Genomic DNA, 25113 nt, shown 5'->3' on the forward strand with positions numbered 1-25113 from the left:
CGGATGTGCTAGGGAAGGACTAAGTCGGAACCAGTCGCGCGGTGGCTCAGGGTGTCGGCGCGGTCGGTCCGTGAAGGTGCAGAGGAGAGCGGCTACCGCCATGATTGAACAACAGAAGCGCAAGGGTCCGGAGTTGCCGCTGGTTCCAGTCAAGAGGCAGCGGCATGAGCTCATGTTGGGAGCGGCGGGGTCGGGCCCTGGAGCGGGACAGCAGCCCCCGGCGCCGGGAGCTCTGCTGCAAGCGGTGAGTGAAGGAGCAGGGGGCCTTCGGCCCGCAGTTCATCTGCCTCCTCTGAGAGCTGCACCGGGTGGTCCCGCATCGGCCCTTCCCGCCTACTGCGGGGCGGCACGAAAATCTCTATCTGGAGTTAAGGCAGGAAAACACTGTAAAAGCGGCCGACGTCCTGCGGATACTCCATACGTTTCCCTGTTTGACAGCCGTTTTCAGCGTCTCGATCTCCCTGTGAGATGGCGTTAGAATTAAAGTTAAGGACCCTTATTTTGACCTCAAAATCAAGAAGTCTTGATTTTGAGACCGAGGTTTTCGTATCCTAAATCTTAAGGGATTCAGCATAAACATTCAGAAAAGTTGCAAGAGTGGGAGGATGGAGAATGAATGAATGAATGAATGAGGGAAGAAATGAAATTAATGATCTGGCTCACTTTGGCCAAGTTGTTTTTCCCTTTATTTCTCTACACTATTAACAACCCAAGAATAGTTAACATTCATTGAGCCCTTGTACTGAGTTGTTTTATTTTAAATGAAAACTCCATTAATCTTGGTAACAGCCTAAGAGTTAGGAACTGTTATTCCATTTTGTAGATGGGAAGACAAACTCTTACCTGATAGTGATAGAAACATCTTAAACCCAGACCCTATGTTTTGGGTTTTTTTTGCATTTCTTGTAAGATAGAATTAGTGATCATACCTCTCCTTCTACTAGCCTCAGATAAAGAAGCACGAGTCCTCTCAACTCCTCAAGCAGCGGGTTAGCCAATCCGGCTGGCACCGTTTCAAAATAGACCTACACACTGCTACCACTTGTGCCACCTCCATCCCTAGCTCTTGATCTCAGCTATTATTATCTCACCTGGCATTGCAGTGGGGTCCTAACTGGTATTCCTGTTTCTGCTCCTGGGCTGTCAGTCTATCCTCAAACCAGCAGGCAGAGGACTCCTTCTAAAGGTCAGATTCTGTTACGCTTTGCTAAAAACTTTTGGTGGCTTTCCACTTCACTCACTGTAAAACCAAAATCCTTACAACCATTTGCCCTTTTTGCCTGTTTATCTCTCTGATCTACCAATTTTCCATGGCTCACACTTGCCCCAGTCACACTGGTTTCCATGCTCCTGCCTGAAAGTGTTTGCATTTTCTGCTTCCTCTCCTGGAGTCCTCTTCCAAATGTTCATCTGGCTTATATACTCAGCTCCTCCAGATCTTTCCTCAAATACCACTTTTTTAGTGCGGGCTTTCCTGGTCCCCTTTAAATTGCAATGCCCAGTACTTATTAACCCACATTGCTGTGTTTTTCTTCAAAGCACCTACAACCATCTATATATTTTACTTGTTTTCTCTATTGTGATTGACCCACGTCCTGCGTGGTTCAGGGTTTGGGCTCTGGAGAAGGGGCTGCACGCAAATGACACAGATGAGACAAGAAATAATAATTTGGAAATTGGGCGGGTGCACAGTGCTTAGCTCTGACCTTTGCCAGGGCTCAGGGGTCACCAGCATTCCGGGCTCCTTGTCCACACCTCTCAGCTAGTGAAGACAATGGGCGGCTTCCCACACTCTATCCCTCCTCTTTCTGTTTCTCACTCAAAAGCAAACTCCATTTATTTTCCTAATGCCTACAACAGTGCCTGGCACATAGTATTTTTTTTTAAATAAATGAGTAAGCTGGAAACTACTGAAGAGATTTGGGGATTATTAATAATGTACTTGTTCATCTACCTAACAAATATGAATATCAGCCCAGGTTCCAGCATATTACCCAAGCCTAGACTTAATGTCAAGATCATAATCAAAAGTCCTTTCCCGATGTGAAGAGAGCAGAGTGCCTGAAGAGTGACTCCTCTGTGATTAACACATCCGACAGCAACTTGGGCTTACTCCTCACAGGTGGCAGGATACTATGACCTTCCTGTGACATTATGCCCTCTACATGGGAAAAACAAAAAGGGCCTTTCCCCAATAATCTGTACCCTGAATGTTGCTCAGTTCCATGATTCACTCATTCATTAAATGAGCTAGAGATTGGGAAAAGAATGTTGAATGACGCAGGCAGGATCCCTGCATTCACAGAGCTTCTTTTCTAGTGAGGAAAAAGGCAAAATATGTAAACCAATACACCAGGAGGGAATTTCGGGTGATGATCAGTGCAGTGAGGGGATACAGTAGGGTTAGTGGAATACAGAGGGAAGGTCGGGCTCTGGTTGAGTTCGAATGATCAAGGGAAGACTTTCTAAACGGGAGACATTTGAAAAGAGCCAAACAGGGAAATCTAGGGGAAGGGGATTCCTGCCAGGGGCAACAAGGGTAAAGATCCCGAGGTAGAAATGAGTTTAACATGTCTGAGCAATTAGAAGTTGGTCATGAGACAGGAGCAGGATGAGGGGTAGGAAAGTAGGTAAAGCAGGCAGACACTGATAATTTCAGCAGGAAAGTATCAGTTGGAGGCATAAGTTGTGAGAAGAGTTGCAGTTGTCTAGATCAGGAGAAATCACTCAGTCATTGTTTCCCTTGCCTTTTCCCTACATCCACTCCCGTAATTTTCAGCTTCCTTTGCCAGTATGCACTGACTATCCTGTATTTCTCTTTTTTTGTTTAGGGGCCTCCAAGGTGTTCCTCCCTTCAAGCCCCAATCATGCTTCTCTCAGGACACGAAGGGGAAGTGTACTGCTGCAAGTTTCACCCCAATGGATCCACCTTAGCATCTGCAGGATTCGACCGACTGATATGTAAGGCATAGTGTTCATAGTGTTTGAATCTGGAATAATCGCTAGCTGCCAAATAGTGATTATTTTTTTTAAAACCTTTGGTGCCACAGAAGGTATCAGTCTGATTTGGTCACATAACAAACTACATGGTCGTGAAAATGCTGAATGATCTTGATTGGAGAACTCAGGGTCCATGTGGTAAATACGGAAGGAATTATGTTACTGGTTGGAAAGTGAGTGGCTCTAGTTTGAGAATATCTTCCTCGTGGAGGTGAATCTTGAGCTGATTTAGCAACATAAGAATTCTAGGCTTGAAGGTTAATGGGCGTAATAAAGAAAAAGAGACCATTTCTTTTCCCCAGAGGCGAGAGGCCCTCCTCAGGTTCACTCTCAGAATCTCAGCATGTGGGGAGGAAGGGGACTCTTAAAGTGGCAACTCACTTGGATAATCTATCTGTACAACATTAGGATCTGCTACCAGATTCTCAACTCCTAGTCAGGAAAACCCATTTTTTGAGAAACAGAGAAAATCACTTTGGGGAAATCATGAGAAAAAGTTAAAAAGAAGGTAACAGAAGCCTCTGACTTTATTTCTTCTGCCATCATTTGCTGCATTGTGAGATGAAATTAACTCTGCTTATAACTCTGTACCTCAGGGTGGATGATAATTGACTGTTTTGATTTAGGTGTTCTAGTTCTATGATCCTTAAACTTTCTGGTGGCCAAGCATCTGGAAGGCTTAGGCATCTTTGTAGAACATCCATAACTACCTATATGTATCTTATTATGTATAGAGGTGTTCCTTAATAATTCTCATTAATTTTACTCCTCACTAGAACAAGCTCACTGTGGATAACAACTGCGTCTATTCATTTACCTCGTTTTATCCCAGTACCTGGCATGTTATAGGTACTTACTACATGTGGATTAAGTAAATGTCGGATAAAATCATTGCCATGTGACCTTCAAGTCATTTGCGGCTTCCTCGGTTTTCCATAAGTGCTGCCATTTTGCAGTCTATTTATATTCATAGGAGATGAGCAATAGTGAATGTCAGCTTTTTTAATATAGGAAATTACGGCTTAAAAAATTGTATCCATTAACTTTTTTACCTTATAAAATGTGAAAATATTGCATTATTTTTGTTACAGTGTCAGGAAAATTGGCACAGCTGGTAGAACCAATAGTGTTCTAAGCACTATTGTTCTGGTAAATTCATAGGTACCCTTTCCATGCCCAGTAATAAATTTCCTTTTGCCTAGCAGTGCTCATAGAATTCCTGTCTTCCTAACAGTGTTGTGGAATGTCTATGGTGACTGTGATAACTATGCAACATTGAAGGGGCACAGTGGAGCAGTGATGGAACTTCATTATAACACAGATGGCAGGTGAGTATTCTGCATAGTAGAATGACGGCTGCTACTTACACTAATTCTTCTTGGCATCCTTTCACATTTTATCCTTGAGCTTTCTCTCTCAGGAGACCATGCTATCAAAAACTGCTGCATTTGGGCAATTGCTTTATTCTATCACTGTCATGCCAAGTAAGGTGTTTATTGCTCCTTGTAGGCATTTAAAAATACATCATCTCTGTCATCTAATATGTCAACATCTCAGACAAATTTATTCTTTCTTAAGATATAAAACAAAGTAATTTTTATTATGAAAGTAATAAAATATTATTTTGAGAAACTAAGACAAAAAATAGAACAAGGAAAAAATAGCCCATATTCCTGCCAATCCAAAGAGAATAACTTAATATTATGATACATTTTTCTCAAGCCTTTTTTCCTACTCTCAACTGTTTGGTTTTTACTTATATGTTAGAGCTACGTTTACGATCTTGTCTGCTGCTTTTTCCCTTAACATTATTCACCTAACATACTATTTATCATAAGCATTTTAATGATTGCATAATTTTAGAGTAATTACAAATAATATAGAAATGTGTTTATAAAAGGCATTAATCCCATTGGGTATTTCAGTAAATAGTCATTGTTTTAAACCTCTGATCTGTAAAACCTAGGGTTCCCTGAATCAACTGGTACATAGCCTTGTATACATTTTCTTATTAATATTTGAGTAAAGAAAGCCTTATAATAATTATAACTTACGAATTATCCTCAGAGACAAAATAAAAACTTTGATTTTTAGGGAAAAGGTTGGAGTTGCTGAACCATTGGGTTAAGAATTGCTAGTCTCTCTTACTTCTGCAGCAAGGAGTGATTAAATATTTCCAAGTGGGAGGATGTCTTATGTATGAAGTCTTATCTATCACAAAGAAGGAAAGGATTAAAAAAACTGCTGTATTAAATGTTTACTCTATCATGGGGACTGATAGAAGGGAATCCTTTTTGCTAGGGTAGACCTTATAACGGATCTAAAGCACCAATAGGATTTTGGTAGATAGGGCGAGACAGGCATTCCAGCATCATGTGCCAGACTGTCAGAGGACATGTCAATGATCTTAAAGGGTTGGGCACATTTTGGTAAGTGGGGAAGATAGATTGCTGGGGTTCGTATTCACTTACTTCTTTTTTGTTCTTCCTCTTACCTTCTAGTATGCTCTTCTCAGCATCCACAGATAAAACTGTGGCAGTGTGGGACAGTGAAACAGGTGAGAGGGTTAAAAGGCTGAAAGGACATACTTCCTTTGTGAATTCCTGTTATCCGGCCAGGAGGGGCCCCCAGCTTGTCTGCACTGGCAGTGATGATGGTACAGTTAAGGTGGGTGATGTTGTCTCTCTGAGTGTTGCAATTTCTGAGGTGACATAATGTGAACTTTATCTTGCCTTACCTTCTGTGTTGTACCCTCCTCACCACAACTTTGTTTTAGCAGTCATTTCCCAAAACAGATGCTTTAAGTATCTAACAGAATAATATTAGAACCAAATCGAATCATTGTGACTTGGATTAAACTGGATCACCTGAATTGGATTCTTGGCTCAGCTGTTTACTTAGTTGTGTGGTCTTAGGCAGTTTTTCTTATCCTCAGTTTCTCAATCTTTACGGTGGTGATAGTAGTATACATGTCTTACAAGGCTATTATGAAATTAGTGAGTATATAGAAATGTCAGTACATGGTTTAGTAACACAGGATGGGATCTTAAAGGTCATTTGGTCCAATGATTTCCAACCTGTGTGCATATCAGAATCACTCAAAGAATCTGTTAAAAAAAAAAAAAAAAAAAAACAACAACAACCAGATTCTGATTCGGTAGGTCTGAAGTGAGATTTTTTTTTTTAATTAAGACTATTTTTAAAGCAGTTGTAGGTTCACAGCAAAATCGAGGGAAAGATATAGAGATTTCCCATGTATCCACTGTCCCACATATGCACAGCCTCCCCCAGAGTGGCACATTTGTTACGATTGATGAACCTACATTGACACATCATAACTACCCAAAGTCCATAGTTTACATTAGGGTTCACTTTTAGTGTTGTACATTCAGTGGGTTTGGACAAATGTATACTGACATGTATTCATCACTATGGTATTATACAGAGTATTTTCACTGCCCTAAAAATCCTCTCTGCTCTGCCTATTCATCCCTTCCAAGCCCTGGCAACCATGGATCATTTTACTATTTCCATAATTTTGCCTTTCCCAAAATGTCATATAGTTAGAATTATACACTATATAGCTTTTTCAGATTAGCTTCTTTCTCTTAGTAATATGCATTTAAGATTCCTCTATGTCTTTTCATGGCTTGATAATTCATTTCTTTTTAGTGCTGAAAAATATTTCATTATTTATATACTTACCTACTGAAGGACATCTTGGTTGCTTCCAAGAGTTGGCAGTTGCCGAAACCGGTTTGGCTCAGTGGATAGAGCGTCGGCTTGCGGACTGAAGGGTCCCAGGTTCGATTCCGGTCAAGGGCATGTACCTGGGTTGCGGGCATATCCCCAGTGGGAGATGTGCAGGAGGCAGCTGATGGATGTTTCTCTCTCATCCATGTTTCTAACTCTCTATCTCTCTCTCCCTTCCTCTCTGTAAAAAATCAATAAAATATATTTAAAAAAAAAAAAAAAGAGTTGGCAGTTATGAATAAAGCTGCTGAGACATTCATGTACAGGTTGTGTTAACCTACATTTTCAGCTCCTGTGGTTAACTGTCAAGGAGTGCAATTGCCGGAACTTATCATAAGAGTATGTTTAGCCCTGATGGGTGGCTTGGTTGGAGTATCGTCCCATACACCCAAAGATCACAGGTTCAATTCCTAGTCAGGGCACATACCCAGGTTGTGGGTTCAATCCCCAGTGTGGGAGGCAACCGATCAATGTTCTCACTCTTATATTGATATCTCTCTTCCTCTCTCTCTAAAATCAATAAAAGTGTGTCCTTGGGTGAGGGTTTAAAAAAAAAAATTTTTTTTAAGGTATGTTTTAGTGGGCCAGAGTAGCATGTCAGCCCAAGTGAGGTGAGGAGGGCATCCACACAGGACAGGGTAGGCAGCCTGGGGAATTGGAGGATGAGGAAGGAGGTGCTGCCCATCAGTGCCCTAGTAGGGTAAAAAAAAGGATCAACTACACGTTGGTGGAGGAGACAATATAGTGTCAGAACCTGAGCTGAGGGTGCCCAGACGGGGCAGGTGTCTGAGGCTGAGCAGGATAAAGATGGCATCCCTAGGGAAGGGCAGCCTAGAGAGGGGTATTAAAGCCCAAGCAGAGTGAAGAGGATGTTGGTTCACACAGGGATGACCCAAATGGGATGAGAAAGGGGGGCACATAGAGTTAGCTGAGAATGGGAATCACGGTTCAGGAAAAAGGGTATCTATTCAGGAGAAGAGTGGAAGAGGATATGGGAGGTTGGTTATACAGGAAGCTTGATCAAATAAGTATAATGGGAGATAGACTACTCACCATCAGAGAGAGGAGTTACCAATACTGAAGTAGAGAAGACGAAAATGCATCGTGTGTTGTTGGTATCAAATTGGAATTATCAGTGTGAATTTAAGACATTCAATATACAAACAAATAGATATAGAAAAAAAATGAATGTAGATGTGTGTGTATACCTATGTATACATATATTTTCTAACTGACCACTGAGAGGGTTTAGGAATAATAACACCCCAACAGCAATGAGCACATCTACTGCTCAGGTCGTGGCCTTTAAAGTATCATTTTCCACTAAAAGGAACCAGCGTGCCTTTTAGGACTGGGCAGGGAAAGTACTAGATGAGCCTTGAACATCTTATGCAAGAAAGCTTGTCAAAGAACATCTTAATCAAATTACCAAATTGGACTTTATTAGTAACTAGAGGCCTGGTGCATGAAATTATCCGTCTTTTTAAAAAAATTTTATGATTAATGCTGCTATAAACATTCATGGTCAAGTGTTTGAACACCTATTTTCATTTCCCTTGGCCATATATCTAGGAGTCTGGTTGCTGGGACATATGGTAATTCTATGTTTAACTTTTTGAGGGCCATCCAAAGTTTTCTGTAGCAGCCTCATCATTTTACATTCTCATCAGCAATGTATGAGATTTTTTCAATGTAAGAATCCCCAATTTTTTTACTTCCTCGCCAACACTTGTTATTTTCTGTGTGGGTTTGTTACTGTTATTGATATTGTTACATCTTAATGAGTGTGAACTGGTACCCAATTATTGTTTTGATTTTTATTTATGATGTTGAGATCTTTTCATGTGCTTATTGGCCCTTGTTATATTTTCTGAAGAGAAAATTTTTTTAATGTTTTTATATATTTTAGAGAGGAAGGTAGAGGGAGAGTTAGGAACATCACTGATGAGAGAATCATTGATTGGCTGCCTTCTGCACTCCCTCTGAGGATCAAGCCCACAATCCGGGCATGTGCCCTGACTGGGAGTTGAATTGTGACCTCCTGGTTCATAGGTTGACATTCAACCATTGAGCCACACCAGCTGGACCTGAAGAGAAATAGTTATTCAAGTCCTTGCCCATTTATTAATTAGGCTTGTTATATTTTTGTCATTGAGTTATAATAGTTCTTTGTCTGGATACTAGACCTTTCTCAGATATGTGATTTGCAAATATTTTCTCCCATTGGCAGTTATTTCATTTTCATGATACTATCCTTTGATGTACAACAGCTTTCTGTTTTTATTAAGTCTAATTTATCTATTTCTTATTCTGTCACTTGTACTTTTATTGTCATATCTAATAATTCATTGCCATATCCATGGTCATGAAGATTTCCCCTTTTCTCTTCTAAGAATTTTATAGTTTTAGCTTCTTTTTTTTAATATATATTTCTTTATTGATTTCAGAGAGGAAGGGAGAAGGAGAGAGAGATAGAAACATCAATGATGAGAGAGAATCATTGATCGGCTGCCTCCTGCACACCCCCTACTGGGGATCAAGCCCGAAACCCAGGCATGTGCCCTTGGCCGGAATCGAACCTGGGACCCTTCAGTCCGCAGGCTGACGCTTTATCCACTGAGCCAAGCCGGCTAGGGCTATAGTTTTAGCTTTTACATTTAAGTCTTTGATTCATGTCAAGTTAATATTGACATGTGTGAGGTAAGGGTCTAGCTTCAACTGATTATCCAGTTGTCCCAGGGCCACTTGTGAAAAAACTATTAATTTCTTTCATCTGTATGGGCTATACATTTTGCTGCTTCTTTGCCTCATAATTTTTTTGTTGAAAACTAGACATTTGAATATTATAATACTAGAGGCCCACCGCGCGAAATCACGCGGGACCCAGTGTCAAGTCCCCACCCACCCGCCCATGCAGCCCCGTCCACCTTGAAGACACTTGTGGACAGAGATAAGAATAGTTTCCTGCCCTAACCTTTCCTTCTCAGGAGAACTTAAATTGACCTTCGTTGGAAGATAAGAATTGAACAGAGCAACACTTACTTGTTCCCATGAAGAAATATGACATTCAGCAGGTGCCTTTTGGCATTTGGTTGTGATGGCTGATGGCGTCACGACCATGGGGTTTTTATGATAGAGACTAGAGGCCGGTGCACAAAAATTTGTGCACTGGGGGGGTGGGGGAAGTGTCCCTCAGCCCCACTTGTGCCCTCTCACAGTCTGGGACCCCTCGGGAGATAACCACCTGCTGCTGGCTTAGGCCCGCTCCCCAGGTGGCAGATGGCAGGCCCGATCCCTCGGTGCCTGTCCTGCCTCCCCAGGTCTCGCACACGACAGGGCCGATCCGGGGGTTGGGGCGCTGCCCCAGGTCGCGCACACAGCAGGGCCCATGCGGGGGTTGGGGCACCACCCCGGGTCGGGTCGCACACGGGATGCCCGAGCGGGCCAGCTGATCGCTGCTACCCTGTCCGGCCGCCCCGGGTCGGGTCGCACACGGGATGCCCGGGCGGGCCAGCTGATCGCTGCTACCCTGTCCGGCCGCCCCGGGTCGGGTCGCACACGGGATTCCCTGATGGAGGCTGGGCAGTTTGGCCGATCACTGCTGCACCGCCCGACTGCCCTGGGTCATGTCGCACACAGACACCAGCCGCCCCGGGTCGCAGATAACAGGCCCAGATGGTGTCAGGGCAGGCAGGATGGCGCTGTCCCGCCCTGCCTGCGGTATGCAAATTGGCTGCCATCTTTGTTGGTTAATTTGCATATCGTGCTGATTAGCCAATGGGAGGCGTAGCGAAGGTATGGTCAATTACCATGTTTGTCTATTAGATAGGATGGCAGTTCGGGAAATTAGATTCTCGTCAGGGTTTGTTGTTGCTGCTTGTTGTAGCTATTATTTATTTAGTGAATTTTCTGGTGTAATTTTTAAAATTTGCTTGTAGCCACTGAAGTCTCTTATTTCATTAGCTTAGTGGTTTGCCAATGGTTGGGCAAAGGTTTCCTTAATGGCGGGGGGGAGGGGGTGGAGAAAGGCGGATAGGGGAGACTCTCCTAGTCTTTGCAGATTGGTTGTGTCTATGTGAAGGGGCCTGCCTTCACCTCTCAGCCAGGCAGTTCCAACTCTGCATTAGCCTTCATTTCCTGCTTGTACAGAGCCTACAGGTGAGAGTGTGGGGCCTTCTCAGTTATTTTCTGAGCATGTTCACAGCCATGGGCATGCACATGACCTTTAGAGTCCCAGGAATGTGTTACAGCTTTTCTTTTCTTTTTTTTTTTTTAATATATTTTGTTTTTTTACAGAGAGGAAGGGAGAGGGATAGAGAGCTAGAAACATCTATGAGAGAGAAACATCGATCAGCTGCCTCCTGCACGCCCCCTACTGGGGATGTGCCCGCAGCCAAGGTACATGCCCTTGACCGGAATCGAACCCGGGACCCTTCAGTCCGCAGGCCGACGCTCTATCCACTGAGCCAAACCGGTCAGGGCTGTGTTACAGCTTTTCAAAGCCTCTCCTGTGTTCCAAGTTGTCTCATTCTCCCACTTTCAGTCTCCAGCTGTTTGGCTGTCTGTTATTTGCCCAAACTGTTAGTCCTTGCTTCAGCAAGCAGAGGCTAGTGCGTTATTTGCCTGTAAATGTTTTTGGAAAAAAAACCTCTGCCTTGGGAGAGTTCCAGGTTAAGCAAAATAAAGGAAAAGCCTTTGAGCTCATCCTTCAGGGTGCCACCAGACAGGTAAAAACAACCACGTTCTTTAAGAATAAGGAATAAGGTCCGTTTTGTTCCTATCTATCCTGGGAACCTATACTGGGAATATGGGCTGTTGTCTTCAGAAGTATTGTTGAGTTAGGGGATGGAACCAGGGTAAGTTAAGATACTACAAAACTCTTCCTAAGACCCAGGGTTTGTTTTTCCTTCATTAAATGTTTGCCTGGTTGCTATAAATTTTTGATTAGTTTCTAGAATTCTGATAAAGTTATTCTGCTAAATTTTTGCTAGGTAATTCTCTGCTTTTGTGGAGGGACAGTCTTGTAGAATTTCCTACTCTGCAGTTTTTGCTGATGTAACTTCCTCTGTCTATGTACATATTTTTTAATGTGAGTTGCAGCCTACTAATAAGATAAGATCTACCATTTGAACACACTGGTCTAGTTAATATCCTTGCTGTGCTAAGGATATATGAACTAAGCAGGTATAGGATTTCCACTCTAAGGGCATATTGATTAACTATGTTTATTTAAATTTTAACAAAGGATTCTGAAAATATAACCAAAGTGATTTGTTTCACCAACCTTCAGATACACTGGCAAAATTGTGGTCACTTCTCACCGTGTTCCTTGGATACCCAAAGATGTTTCTGAACGGGCCCCTATTAGAGGTGGATTCACCACTAAAATGTCCTTGGGCTAAAGGGTGTATTATGCAATTACTTCTTGAAGTGCTGTTATTGTAGACTCTTCTGTTCTCCTTCAGCTTTGGGACATCCGGAAGAAAGCAGCCATCCAGACATTTCAGAATACCTACCAGGTGTTAGCTGTGACCTTCAACGACACAAGCGATCAGATTATTTCAGGTGGAATAGACAATGATATCAAGGTATGTTTGGTGTTTATGTTACATTTCCCTTTCACTATCTTTACAGAGGAGAATCTTTTCAAACTTCTGAGATTGTGGTAGCTTGCACCTAATAACAATGAGAAGGAACTTATGAATTTAGATCGTTTCTTCTGTCCTATCTTCATTGAATTCCTAAGTCAGGGGTTGCTCCTATAAATGCATCTAACACAGTGGTTCTCAACCTTCTGGCCCTTTAGATATAGTTCCTCATGTTGTGACCCAACCATAAAATTATTTTCGTTGCTACTTCATACCTGTAATGTTGCTACTATCATGAATTGTAATGTAAATATCTGATATGCAGGATGGTCTTAGGCGACCCCTGTGAAAGGGTTGTTCGACCGCCAAAGGGGTCGCGACCCACAGGTTGAGAACCGCTGATCTAACACTTGGTGCTTTGTGTCAGGCATTGCTCTTAGTGCTTTATGTTATTAATTCATTTAATTGTCTGTTTTCTCACATTATTTTTGCCTGAGAATACTCTTCTACTTTGTTGAAGTAAAAAAGTATCTCTTCTTTCATACCTTGCCCACGTGTTTGGGAGCAGAGATTGTGTCTTTTTTTTTTTCTTAATCAATTACCTTCCACTAATGAGATGCAAAATATTTTGCTTAAGCCCAGTTGGTGTGGCTCAGTGGTTGAGTGTCGACCCATGAACCAGGAGGTCACAGTTTGGTTCCTAATCAGGGCACATGCCCAGGTTGTGGGCTTGATCCCCAACAGTAGGGAGTGTACAGGAGACAGCTGGTCAGTGATTCTCTCTCATCATTGATGTTTCTATCTCTCTCTCTCTCTCTCTTTCTCTCTCTCTCTAAATTCAATAAAAAAATATATAAATATATATTTTTTGCTTAAATTAGTGCCCTACTCACTCTTTCTGTGGCAAATCCCAATACATTTAGGCCTGCACAAGTACCATGTGCAGGCCCTAAGGGGGAAAGTCTGGAAATAGCACTCAGGTGCTGTGAGAAATGGTGAATTGCATTCTCTCTTGGTTGTTATAAAGCTAAAGATTTCTGCAGTGCCTTCTCTGAAGAAGAAGAACAATAGCTTGAATAAAAAAGTGTCAGCCATTTTAAGTTTTCTTGATTATTGAGCCAACACACATCTTGACAAAAAAATGATTGTATATAAAGTATGTTGGATTCCACACATGAATGAACTATTGATGGGGAAGTGGAGTTGTCTGCCTTGTGTATTGCTTTGACAACACCAAACTCATTTCTAGTTTATCTTAATATTTGACATTTCTAGATGAGGCACATGCCTTAGCTGCTAAAAGGGACAGCAGAATTTTTTTTTAACATAGAAAAACTACATGGCAATATTAAATCAATTTTAGAGGAAATTTTGTACAATACCAACGATTCTTTTTGTGTATGACATTCCAGACCATTTCTATTTTCTTTTATATATTTTCACATCATTACAGTCTATGTAAATATAAATATTGTTTTGTATTCTTTATGTTTGCTTAATAGCTCACATTTTTACATTTGGTCTTCAGAGTTATTTTTAGGAGTAGCCTGATGATACCTACCAGTTACTGAGGGCCTTCTGTATGCTAGGCATATATATGCTAAGCATTTTTTTGTTTTATGTTGTTTTGTTTTTCTTAATCCTCATCTGGGGATATTTTTCCATTGATTTTTAGAGATAGTGGGAGGGAGGGGGAAAGACAGAGAGAAACATCAATGTGAGAGAGACACATCCATTGGTTGCCTTCTGCATGCACCAAGGCCGGTCTAGGGATCAAACCTGCATCCGAGGTACATGCCCTTGACTGGAAAGTGTTGATGAGCCATAACTTAATAAACCATATTTTTTTTCTATTTGACATTAAGTTTCTTCCAACTGAAATGTTTCTCTTATTTTTCCTACACAGACATATTTATTCTTTTAATAAATATGCTTTTCTATCATGTATATGTGTGTGCATATATGTAATATATGAAATTAAATGAAAATTTAAGTCTCTATCTTTGCATATTACCTTATTTTATACATTTTATATGCAATCATAATGTCTTTTTTATATAACATGGTTACTTGTTTTTATATAGTTTATTTTTAATTGCTAAGAATCATAATTTAAGCATTTTTAAAAATACGTTTTTATTGATTTCAGAGAGGAAAGGAGAGGGAGAGATAGAAACATTGATGAAGAGAGAGAACCATTGATCGGCTGCCTCCTGCATGCCCTACACTGGGGATTGAGCCCACAGTCCAGGCATGTGCCCTGACTGGGAATTGAACCATGACCTCCTGGTTCATAGGTTGTTAGTTTATCTTAATATTTGACATTTATTTGTTTGTATCTATCTAGTCAAATATAGTAGCTTGACTCCCTTTTTAGAAAGAGGAGTTTTTTCTCTTTGATAGAAATCCTATATTTTGTGATAAAGTAATTCTTGCTCTAGAGCCAGTTTAAGAAGGAATACCAATTTCTCAACTTGATTTTTGAGAGCACCTTTTTGTTTTGTAGGTCTGGGACCTGCGTCAAAACAAGCTGACCTACACCATGAGAGGCCATGCAGATTCAGTGACTGGCCTGAGTTTAAGTTCTGAGGGCTCTTATCTTCTGTCCAATGCAATGGACAATACAGGTAACTTTGGAAAGGAAAGCATTCCAAATGCCTACAGAAAGTGGGCACTCGGTGTTAGAAATGTGTGCTGGGCCCAGCTGGCATGGTTCAGTGGTTGAGCGTCGACTATGAACCAGGTTCAGTTCCCAGTCAGGGCACATGCCTGGGTTCTGGCTCCATCCCTAGTGTGGGGCATGCAGGAGGAAGCCAATCCATGATTCTCTCTCATCATTGATGTTTTTATCTCTCCCTCTCTCTTCCTCTCTGAAATCAATAAAAACATTTTTTTTAAATGTGTGCTAGGATAAATAAGGATCCAAGGATAGAGTCAGGATGGCTCACAGACTTTCACCAGAGCAATTAGGAGAACACATAATAGGAAAAGGATTCTAGTCCCAAATCTGCCACCTAATCCCTGAGCAACTTTGCACATAACACTTGTCTCAGCATCAGTTTCTACTGATAAGAAGAGGACTGGACTTTACTTCTAAGGCCCATTTTAGCTGTGGTGTGCTGTGAATCCAAGCAAGATACAAGACACTTTTGATTTGTTTTTTGAAAAAGATGAGAGTTCTCAGGCATTTTCAGAGAGCTCCAACTTGGATGATCGACAGACCTATTGAACCTCAGTTGTGCTCCTTCTGCCGTTGTCTTCCCCACTCCAAAGCGTTGTGACAAAAGACCCTCATGAAAACATCTCAACATCCTGCGTTTACGCACACTCTCGTCTTTGCTTGTTTTTGAGTTGTTGGGTAGGAGGATGGTGTAGCAGAAAAGGAGGATGACTTGTTGGATTATATGCTTAATATTTTTGGAAATACCCCTTTGGTACACAAGTTCATAGGCTTTTTAGGAGGTGGTGTTTTCACTGACATTTTGTAATGAAAACGGTGCCTAGCACTCAATGTGTGCTCAATAAATATTTGTTGAGTGCGTGAACATTCTTTACCTTCTGACTGTATCGTCAGCTCTGTAGCACACTTTTATGCATAGCTTTGCCTTTTTATGCCTCTCTGACTTGAAGGATTCTTTTTTTCACACTGCTCACTGTGGGTATTTATACATATATTCCGGTTTCAATGGATTTACCATAGACTGAATCTAGCATTGTTTACAGTAAGGGAAGATGAGATTCCCTAAATGGTTATTAAATTAAGAAGAAGAGGAATTTCTTGTTATGGCTATATAATAAAATTACAAATTCTTCATTTTTGTTTATTGCCTCCAATCTTTTAGAGCCCTTTCATGTATATCATCATATTTGATCTTTAAAATACTCTTGCTAATACCTTTTTACAGAAGAGTCCAAAACATAAAGAACCTTGCTATTTGATACCACCCATATATATGGTACAGCTAAAAATTAGAATCAAAGTTCACTTTCTGATTCTTGGTACAGTGCTCTTTTAATATATATTTGACCTTGTTCAAGTTTAGACTGCTAGGTGCCCCTCTGAGCAAATTTATAAAAGGTTAGTCCTGAGTTTGATTTTTATAGATTGAATGTCACAGTAGTCAGTGATGGTTAGATTGTCATATCAAAGCTTTGCTAAATGTGACTCTTTGGGTTGGCAGTGGAATCATTTGCAAAATGTTCTGTTGAAATCAGTGTCACACCCAACTATTCTCTGTTGCGAATCCCCAGCAGTGTGTTTGACATTTCTCCTTCCTGCCCCCTCAGCTTTCCTCTGTGCCCATAGGCCCAGTTAATGGGACTTGAATGTATTTTATTCCTCTTAGCAAAAGGAAAGAGCCTTACCAGGTAGCATTGTTCCATGTTAACCTCCTCCCCCCAGGAAATAGCATCTGTCAATTTCAGCTGGGTGCTCAGGGGGCCTCTGGCTGATAACTGTTTTATTTTACCTTTTATTTTCATACGAAAATAGCTTTTAAGCAAAGTGCAAAAATAACTTTTGACACTGAATGAAGAGAGACCTGAGTATATTTTTTTCTTTGTAACTATAGATTTTAATGGTTTATAGATTCAACTTGGCTGACAACTCTTTTGCTTGGTTTATTTGAATTTGTAGTGCGGGTCTGGGATGTCCGGCCATTTGCTCCCAAAGAGAGATGTGTCAAGATATTTCAAGGAAATGTGCACAACTTTGAAAAGGTGAGTTCTGCATAGCAAAGGAGTTCTGTTCTTTTGATTCAAAGAAACATTTACGATTGTGCTAAGGTGCAGTATCTACATATATCAAATCAATATGTTGTACACCTAATACAATGTTATGTCAGTTTTATCTCAATTTAAATTTTAAAAGAGAGATGGTGCTGAGGCTAGAGATCAGTAGCTCTACTAAGGGGCTGCATTCCAGTAACACTGTTCTCCATCGAAACTGTCCTTGCTGGAAATACAACTAGTAGAAGGATAGGGTAGAAGGCAATCACATAGATAAGTGGTGATGGCACCAACCCTCCAATTTAGGATTTCCAACTTCAACAAGACACTCCTATCCTTTTAATTCCTTGGTAACTTTAACCTCTTAGGTTAGTGTTCCAAATGGGATCCAGGCTCCCATGGCTATTTCCCAGACAACCTCCGTCACCTCCCAGTGACCAGCTGTTAGAGCCCTGAGAATACATCTCTATCTGCAGTAAGCACCGTGGCCCAAGTTCTGCGAGACAGAAATGTTTTCTAAACTCGCAAAGTCCAGGTCAGCTCTTGAAAGCAGCTTTTCCCCAAAATAATTTGATAATAGAGACTAATGGTTTTCTTTTGAGATCCCGTTAAGAGTGTTGGACTTTGTGAATGAAATTTTATTCTTTTGTTGGATTTGGTTTTCTTTTCCTTCAAGATAAAGTTTTTAATGAGGATCAAGGTAAATGGAGCAAAAGGAGCCTCCGTTTGTAGGTCGAACAAAATTCTGTTGCCAGGTTCATTCTGATTTACTATAAATTAAGCATTTTCTAAAGTTGGTTTTTATTTTTTTATTTTTTGTAATATATTTTATTGATTTTTTACAGAGAGGAAGGGAAAGAGATAGAGAGTTAGAAACGTCAATGAGAGAGAAACATCGATCAGCTGCCTCCCGCACATCTCCCACTGGGGATGTGCCTGCAACCCAGGCACATGCCCTTGACCGGAATCGAACCCGGGACCCCTCAGTCCGCAAGCCGACGCTCTATCCACTGAGCCAAACCGGTTTTGGCATAAAGTTGGTTTTTATATGGTATGAAATGATGCCAGTATGCTGTCTTCGGCCACAGAATATGAAATAATTGCTGATCATCTTTCTGGGGGAGAATAATTAAAACTCAAGAAATTTTAAAGTCTCTCAGTGATTCTGTAGTCTAACAAAGAGGGGTTTGGTACATTACTATATTCATTGGATTCCTGCTTATTCATTATTGTAGAATCTTCTGAGATGTTCTTGGTCACCTGATGGAAGCAAGATAGCAGCTGGCTCAGCCGACAGGTAAGGATTACCGGGAGTGTGGCAAAGAATGACAGAGCTGCCCAGCTGGTGTGGCTCAGTGGTTGAGTGTCAACCCATGCACCAAGAGGCGGCTGATTCCTGGGTAGGGCACATGCCCAGGGTGTAGGATCAATCCCCAGTGTGCAGGAGGCAGCCAATCCATGTTGATGTTTCTCTCTTATCCATGTTTCTTTCTCTTTCTCTCCCTCTCCCTTCCTCTCTCTCTAAAATCAATAAAAAAGAAGAAAATAATGATGCTGGTATCTTTACATGTTTAATACATGTAATCACCTCTCTCTGTTATGCCTATAAACTTTTCATGGTCCTCTCTCTCCCTTACCTCTTGGGCATAACAAATTCCTCTTTGTTTTGTGCTGTTGTCACACTTTGTACACCTAACCTTTATTAGCATTTATTGTATCTTATAGTGTAGGGCACCCAGTACATTATTTGCTCCTAGAGGTCAGAGAATGAATCTTAGTCATCTCTGAACCCAGGGCAGTGTTTGACCTATTCTAAGCATTAGTAATATTATATGAATGAATTCCTAGCCTAAGGTTGGCAGTCAAATTTTACCCTGCATATGGTGACCTATATGCTTGGGAGGGAGTCAGAGGTTGAATAGGGATGTCCAGGGGCCCAGGCTTTTGGGCCACAGATGTGGGAAGCCATCTGGTGACAGTCTCTGGGTTTAGCTCCCACCTTTCTCCCCTTTAGGGATTTTCCTGCCACCCTGCTGAAACAGGCACCATCCTATAAACACGAAGCCTTTCCTGGGCTAGATTGGGTCCTTCAACATGTCCGGTGTCTTGTCTGTCGCCCGAGCACAGCCATAGAGAAACCTCATTTTGGTCTGTCCTACACCTTTATATTTGTGAACATACCTGAAGAGTCCAGAGTTTGCTTCTTTTTTTTCTGGCAAGTTTAATGCCAGGAAAAATGAACAAACAAGTTATTCAGCTATTTTCTGGGGAGGAAAGGGCTCCTGGTGGTTTAGAGAACTGCCTTAAAGAGAGAATCTAAGAGGTTTTCAGTTGTCAGGTTGCTAAAGATCTTAAACAGATCTACAACATGAGATGTATCTTGCATTCTGGCAGAGGAAGAACCATTCTAAGTATTTTTACATTATTTTTAGCAGAGATTTTGGGTCTTTCCTCTGTACTTAAGCTTTTAAATGATATTTGCCTAAGCTTTTCTTCTGATCGGTTTGTTTCTGACATTCATTGGCCCTGACTTTCAATGTCCTCTCTCCCCACTGTTCCTTTAAACCTTCCATGTGGAAGCGTGGCTCTGGTCTGGGGAAAGTCGGCTTGTCTACCTGCTGGGGTTGGCTGGATTTCACAGGCCTCCTAGCCAATTAGCCCGAAGTCAGCAAGCAGCTCTGTTACATAAAGAGCCTGGTTCCTGCCGAACATTGCCATGCCAAAGCAATGAGAGGACATGGAACCCCTCTAAATTTAGCATCTAATTGGCAGCCATGGGGAGTGAGGCCTTGAAGTAAACCTTTGGAGATCTGGGGTTCTGCTGGCCTATAAGTACCTGGGAAATGTAACTTTCCTCAGAAAACTGCTTTTCAGCTTGGCCTAGATTTGGCAAATTTCCCCTCTCTACTTACAAATCACCTCCCTCATGTTCAGACTTGAAACCCTTCAAAATTCCCATCACAGACTACGGGAAGACTGGCCAGACTTTCCACTATGAGCGATTTATTTAACCTCTTGATTTCATATGATTGTATGTTGATAATTGATAACAATTGTGTTTGTCATAGCAATAGCTGTCATTCATTTTGTGTGCCAGGCATTTTGCATACATTATCTTATTCTCTCAACCACTATTATGTGAGACCAATATTATCTCCATACAACTAAGGCAGCGGTTCTTAACCTGTGGGTCGCGACCCCTTTGACGGTCGAATGACCCTTTCACAGGGGTCGCCTAAGACCATCCTGCATATCAGATATTTACATTACAATTCATAACAGTAGCAACATTACAGTTATGAAGTAGCAATGAAAATAATTTTATGGTTGGGCCACAACATGAGGAACTGTATTTAAAGGGCCAGAGAAGTTAAATAAATAAATTCTCTAAAATTACTTAGCTATTAAATAGTTGCACTGAGACTTGAACCCAGGTCTTTCTGACTCCAGAGCTCATGTACCTTTTCACTATGGCACATCATCCTCAGTTGGATTAATGAGGACAGTGACTTGTGCTTGGCAGGAAAAAAGACAGTAGGGAGAGCATGAGCATCAGAGCCAAGGAGTCTATAGACAGATAGGGTTCCTGCTTCTCTTCCATCTTGTTTGGAACTTTTGTTTAGTTCCTGTGGAGCCTAGCTCTTGAGAACTAAACAGTATCATTCCGAAGCTCTTCCTGTTTATTTGCATTTTAGACTAAAAGTGTTCACTGCCACATCAGAACTAGGCATTTTATAATCACGTACTGGTGAGTGTTCCTTTTAAGTGTTGACCGAACAAAACAAATGTGTAACTTTGTATAACCTGTTTGAAAACCATGAGCCCTTTAAATGTACCAACAGGTTCTTTTTGCATGGTAATATGAAGATAATATCTCTTCATTTTACCTACAGCTTAAAATGACCCAAGCAAGGTTGAGGGTCAAAGGAACTTCTTTATTGGGGTTTGGGGAGACAAGGTGTTTGAGGGGTTTAAGCAAAAGGAGAGAACTGGGATATATTAAGAGCTCTGATTTTAGTTCTGACACTGATGAACGGTGTCAACTTGGAGAAGTCACTGTACCGTAGTTTTCTTATCTGTTAAATGAGGTCAGACTAGCTGATTTCTGTTGGCCCCTTCCCATGCTAGTATTCTTTCTGCTCATGAATTCAGTGCAAGATTTGGGTCAAGTGTATATTTGGGTTATGTTTATTAGCACAAATTTCCTGTCCTCTGGCTATGTGATGTGAATACTAGAAGTTCAGGTGCCTCTACAACCTAGGCTCCAACCTACCATGAATTGGGTTACCTTGAAGACATTTCCGGATGCATGTGATGTTAATGATAGCCTAATTATATGGGTGCTTTTTGAGGAAGATTTCTTATGTTTAAAAATACCAGTAAGGCCTATATGTAGAGAGCGCCTGGGAAGGCACATGAGCATTTCTTTAATTATTATCAGCTGAATCCAGTGGCATTGACAGAGCCACATCCTGGAAACACGCCTTGCCAGAGGCAGGAGTGTTGTCAGCTTGACCTTCAGCCCGGGTGCCAGGGGGTGGGTTTCGTAACCTAAATCCAGCCAAGCATCAGGAATGACTACAACTCGGGCCCACACAAGGCCCATCTATATTTTTGGCTCTTCCTATTTCTCCACTCAGTTGCTCAAGGACAGGTCCATGCCTAATTCAAAGTCTGTATTCTTAGTTTCTAAAAGTCAGAATACAATTCAACAAACATGGGTTAATAAATAAATAGTTGCTTCCATTTTCCGTAAAAAGCCAACCTACCCTCAGCCCTGAAAGGCCTTAGCTTTGTTCTTTGTGATGCCTTGCAGGTTTGTGTATGTGTGGGATACAACAAGCAGGAGGATTTTGTATAAGCTTCCGGGCCACGCTGGCTCCATCAATGAAGTGGCTTTCCACCCTGACGAGCCCATCAGTAAGTCTGTCCTGACTCTGGGGAAAAGGAAACTGTGGGAATCCCCCAAAAGGAGCCCTGAGAATACAGAAGCAAAGTTGGATGTCTGTTTTCTGTGAATGTCCATGCAAACATTCTTTATGGGTATCAATAACAGTCACCACTGTTTTAAGTGGTGAGGGTAAGAGCAATGTTTCACTTTATAACTTAACCCACATTTTATTGGCTAGCCAATCATTTTGTAAATAATGGGCCTTTAATTTAAGGAGAAAATGTAACTTTCTCTGGGGCTAAGCTCGTTTACAAAATGGAAGCACCAACATTGATTTTTCTGTTCTAGAATGACTGAGGAAGTCTTTTTCTTAGGGCTTTACTGACAAGAGACATCGAGATTTAGAGCCTGGCAATGTATTTCCCATAGCACAGTCCACCCTCGTGATTTCGAGAGGATGTGGATTGAAAAGCAGGCTGCAGTTTCCTGTGAATGGTGTTTAGGAGGAGGGGGGTTTAGGCTAAATCCAATTGCTCTTTTATACCAAAATTGGCTCTTGAAATAAGAGCCCTTGAGCACCAGGTCTCCTTGAGCCTTCATCATTTCCAGTTATTCTCTGTTCTTTCACCTCAGTTCTCTCAGCATCCAGTGACAAGAGACTGTATATGGGGGAGATCCAGTGAAGATCAGAAACGGAAGACTCCAGGGCTGCCTGACCTCAGACTGCATCCGTGGCATCAAGTGGTGCCCAAGCCAGCATCCTCCCTTCAGATGAAGATCTAGAAACCAGTAGGAGGTGGCCGTATTCCAACAACCACATGCATCTCATTTCACCAGGATGGATGATTAAAGCAAGATTACAGCGGCCTCTAAAAACCACCTGCCACATTTCAGGGACTGTTTGGTTTTTTCTTCTTTACTTTTTATTTCTTCAAAGGGGCAGACATTGGTTGGTTTGTAGCTTCCTGTTTTCTCATCCAGATTGAAGACAGGGAATGTGACTGAAATCTGCTTATTGGGGGTTTAATTATTAGCTTGTATATTTTATTTCTGTGTTTCTCTGAGACATTTTGTATTAAAAGCCAAATAGATGCCTTTTTACAAGAGCCATGTAGATTGAATTTATTGCTGTCTTTTCTTTGATACTTGACCTGAGCAGTAAATCTGAGCAGGACATGATGTGGGCAGGTGACATTCCAGTTAAACTTCCGGGAAGCCGTTTACTGGGATGTTTTGGGCTTTTCCCCCTTTTACATGTGTTTTGGTTTACCATACTCATCCCCATGTAAATGACAGAATATCAGTAACAAGCACTGCTCTCCTATTAGGAACATAGCATCAAACTCAACTCGAAGGAATACGAGAAAGTTTTAGTGTAACTGGGCCATGACATTGAGACTTATGATTCTACCTATTGTCTCTTTTCCCTAAATTGACAGTGGTATTAAGAAATGCTAGGTCCGGCCCTAGCTGGTTTGGCTGAGTGGATAGAGCGTCAGCCTGGGGACTGAAAGGTCCCAGGTTCGATTCGGTGAAGGGCACATGCCTGGGTTGTGAGCTTGATCCCCAGTGGGGGATGTGCAGGAGGCAACCAATCAGTGATTCTCTCTCATCATTGACGTTTCTATCTCTCCCTCTCCCTTCCCTTCTGAAATCAATAAAGATATATTTTTTTAAAAGAAAGAAAGAAATGCTAGGTCTGGCCTTAGCTGGTTTAGCTTAGTGGCTAGAGTGTTGGCCTGCGGATAAAGGGGTCCCGGGTTCAATTCCGGTCAAGGACATGGACCTTTATTGCAGGCTCCTCCCCGGCCTGGTAAGGGCTGGTGCAGGAGGCAACAAGTTGATGTGTTTCTCTCACACCTATGTTTCTCTCTGTCTTTCCCTCTCTCTTCTACTCTCCCTAAAAATCAGTGGAAAAATTATCCTCGGGTGAGGATTAACAAAAACAATAACATAAAAATGCTAGATCCAGTTGGCGTAGCTCAGTGGTTGATGTCACAATTCAATTCCCGGTCAGGGCACATGCCCAGGTTGCAGGCTAGATCTCCAGTGTAGAGCATGCAGGAGTCAGCTGATCAATGATTCTCTCATTAATGTTTCTATCTCCTTTCCTCTCTGAAATCAGTAAGAATATATATATACTTTTTTTTCAAAGAAATGCTAGTAGTTGTCTCCTACCCCCAAGACAGGTTACTGTCTTCCTAGATCATTTATGATTGCCGAGCACCCAAACCAGCACTCATGGATTCCATCTAACATGGAAAGTGAAGTGTATCTTTTCTGAACTTCATATTTCACACAGGTCTTTACGCCTCCAACCTATTCTAACATGTTTGGTTTTATACTTTAGTTCACAAACCTGAATCATCTGTGTATCTTAAAAGAGAGAGGGATGGTTTTAAGTGAGCACACGTCCAATATTTAACTCATTAATGATGGAACCAGCAAGATGGTAAAGCTATCAAGTCAATTTCTTTTAATACAGTGAATGAAATTTTAATAAAGACCACTGGAAACAGCAATTTATTGTACCTGGGAGAGTTAAGGAAGTTTAACACATTATGTGATTATGCTTAGATTGGGATTTAAAAAAATGAGTGGGGCCGGACCGGTTTGGCTCAGTGGATAGAGCGTCGGCCTGCGGACTCAGGGGGTCCCGGGTTCGATTCCAGTCGGGGGCATGTTACCCTTGTTGCGGGCGCGTCCCCAGTGGGGGGCGTGCAGGAGGCAGCTGATCGATCTCTCTCGTCGATGTTTCTAACTCTCTGTCCCTCTCCCTTCTCTGTGGAAAGTCAATGGAATATATTAAAAAATAAAAATAAATAAAAAATGAGTGGGGCTTTTGCCAGGTGGACCAAGAACATATGTGTTGAACTTTAACGTTGTTATAGGTGGGGAACAGCAGGTAATAACCAAATCCTGGAGAGCTTGTACTTCATGAACCTGATCCTATAGGTGGAGGTTTCCTAAAGTATATTCCACAGAACACTGTTTCCCAGGTACGTTAGAAACATTGGGCATAAAGATTCCAGGCTCAAGTACATTTGAAAAAGCCTGGGTTAAATAAAATGAAACCTTTTTTTTTAACTGCAGGAGTGCTTAGCAGTGGTTCTCAATTAGTGGGTAGAGAACCCTTTGGCAGTCGAACAACCC

At 41.5% G+C, this 25113-nt stretch overlaps 1 protein-coding gene across 1 annotated transcript; it reads left to right on the plus strand.

Moving 5' to 3' along the window:
* The first annotated feature begins 54 nt into the window (after positions 1-54).
* SNRNP40 (small nuclear ribonucleoprotein U5 subunit 40) lies at positions 55-23066 on the plus strand. The gene is made up of 10 exons (XM_081086353.1): positions 55-244; positions 2832-2961; positions 4235-4328; positions 5502-5667; positions 12219-12341; positions 14848-14968; positions 16978-17060; positions 18305-18366; positions 21886-21989; positions 22594-23066. The coding sequence occupies exons 1-10, from the start codon at positions 101-103 to the stop codon at positions 22641-22643; spliced, it is 1077 nt and encodes a 358-aa protein (XP_080942479.1). The 5' UTR covers positions 55-100; the 3' UTR covers positions 22644-23066.
* The last annotated feature ends 2047 nt before the right edge of the window (positions 23067-25113 follow it).

Source organism: Myotis nattereri (genome assembly GCF_964212035.1).
Source record: "Myotis nattereri genome assembly, chromosome: 3".
NCBI classification, from domain to species: domain Eukaryota; kingdom Metazoa; phylum Chordata; class Mammalia; order Chiroptera; family Vespertilionidae; genus Myotis; species Myotis nattereri.

Excerpts from the sequence above, each read along its gene's own strand:
- SNRNP40 (XM_081086353.1), top strand. The coding sequence starts at position 101 with ATGATTGAACAACAGAAGCGCAAGGGTCCGGAGTTGCCGCTGGTTCCA. Across the intron at positions 245-2,831 it reads CGGGAGCTCTGCTGCAAGCG|GGGCCTCCAAGGTGTTCCTC; the intron begins GTGAGTGAAGGA and ends TTTTTTGTTTAG. Across the intron at positions 4,329-5,501 it reads CATTATAACACAGATGGCAG|TATGCTCTTCTCAGCATCCA; the intron begins GTGAGTATTCTG and ends CTTACCTTCTAG.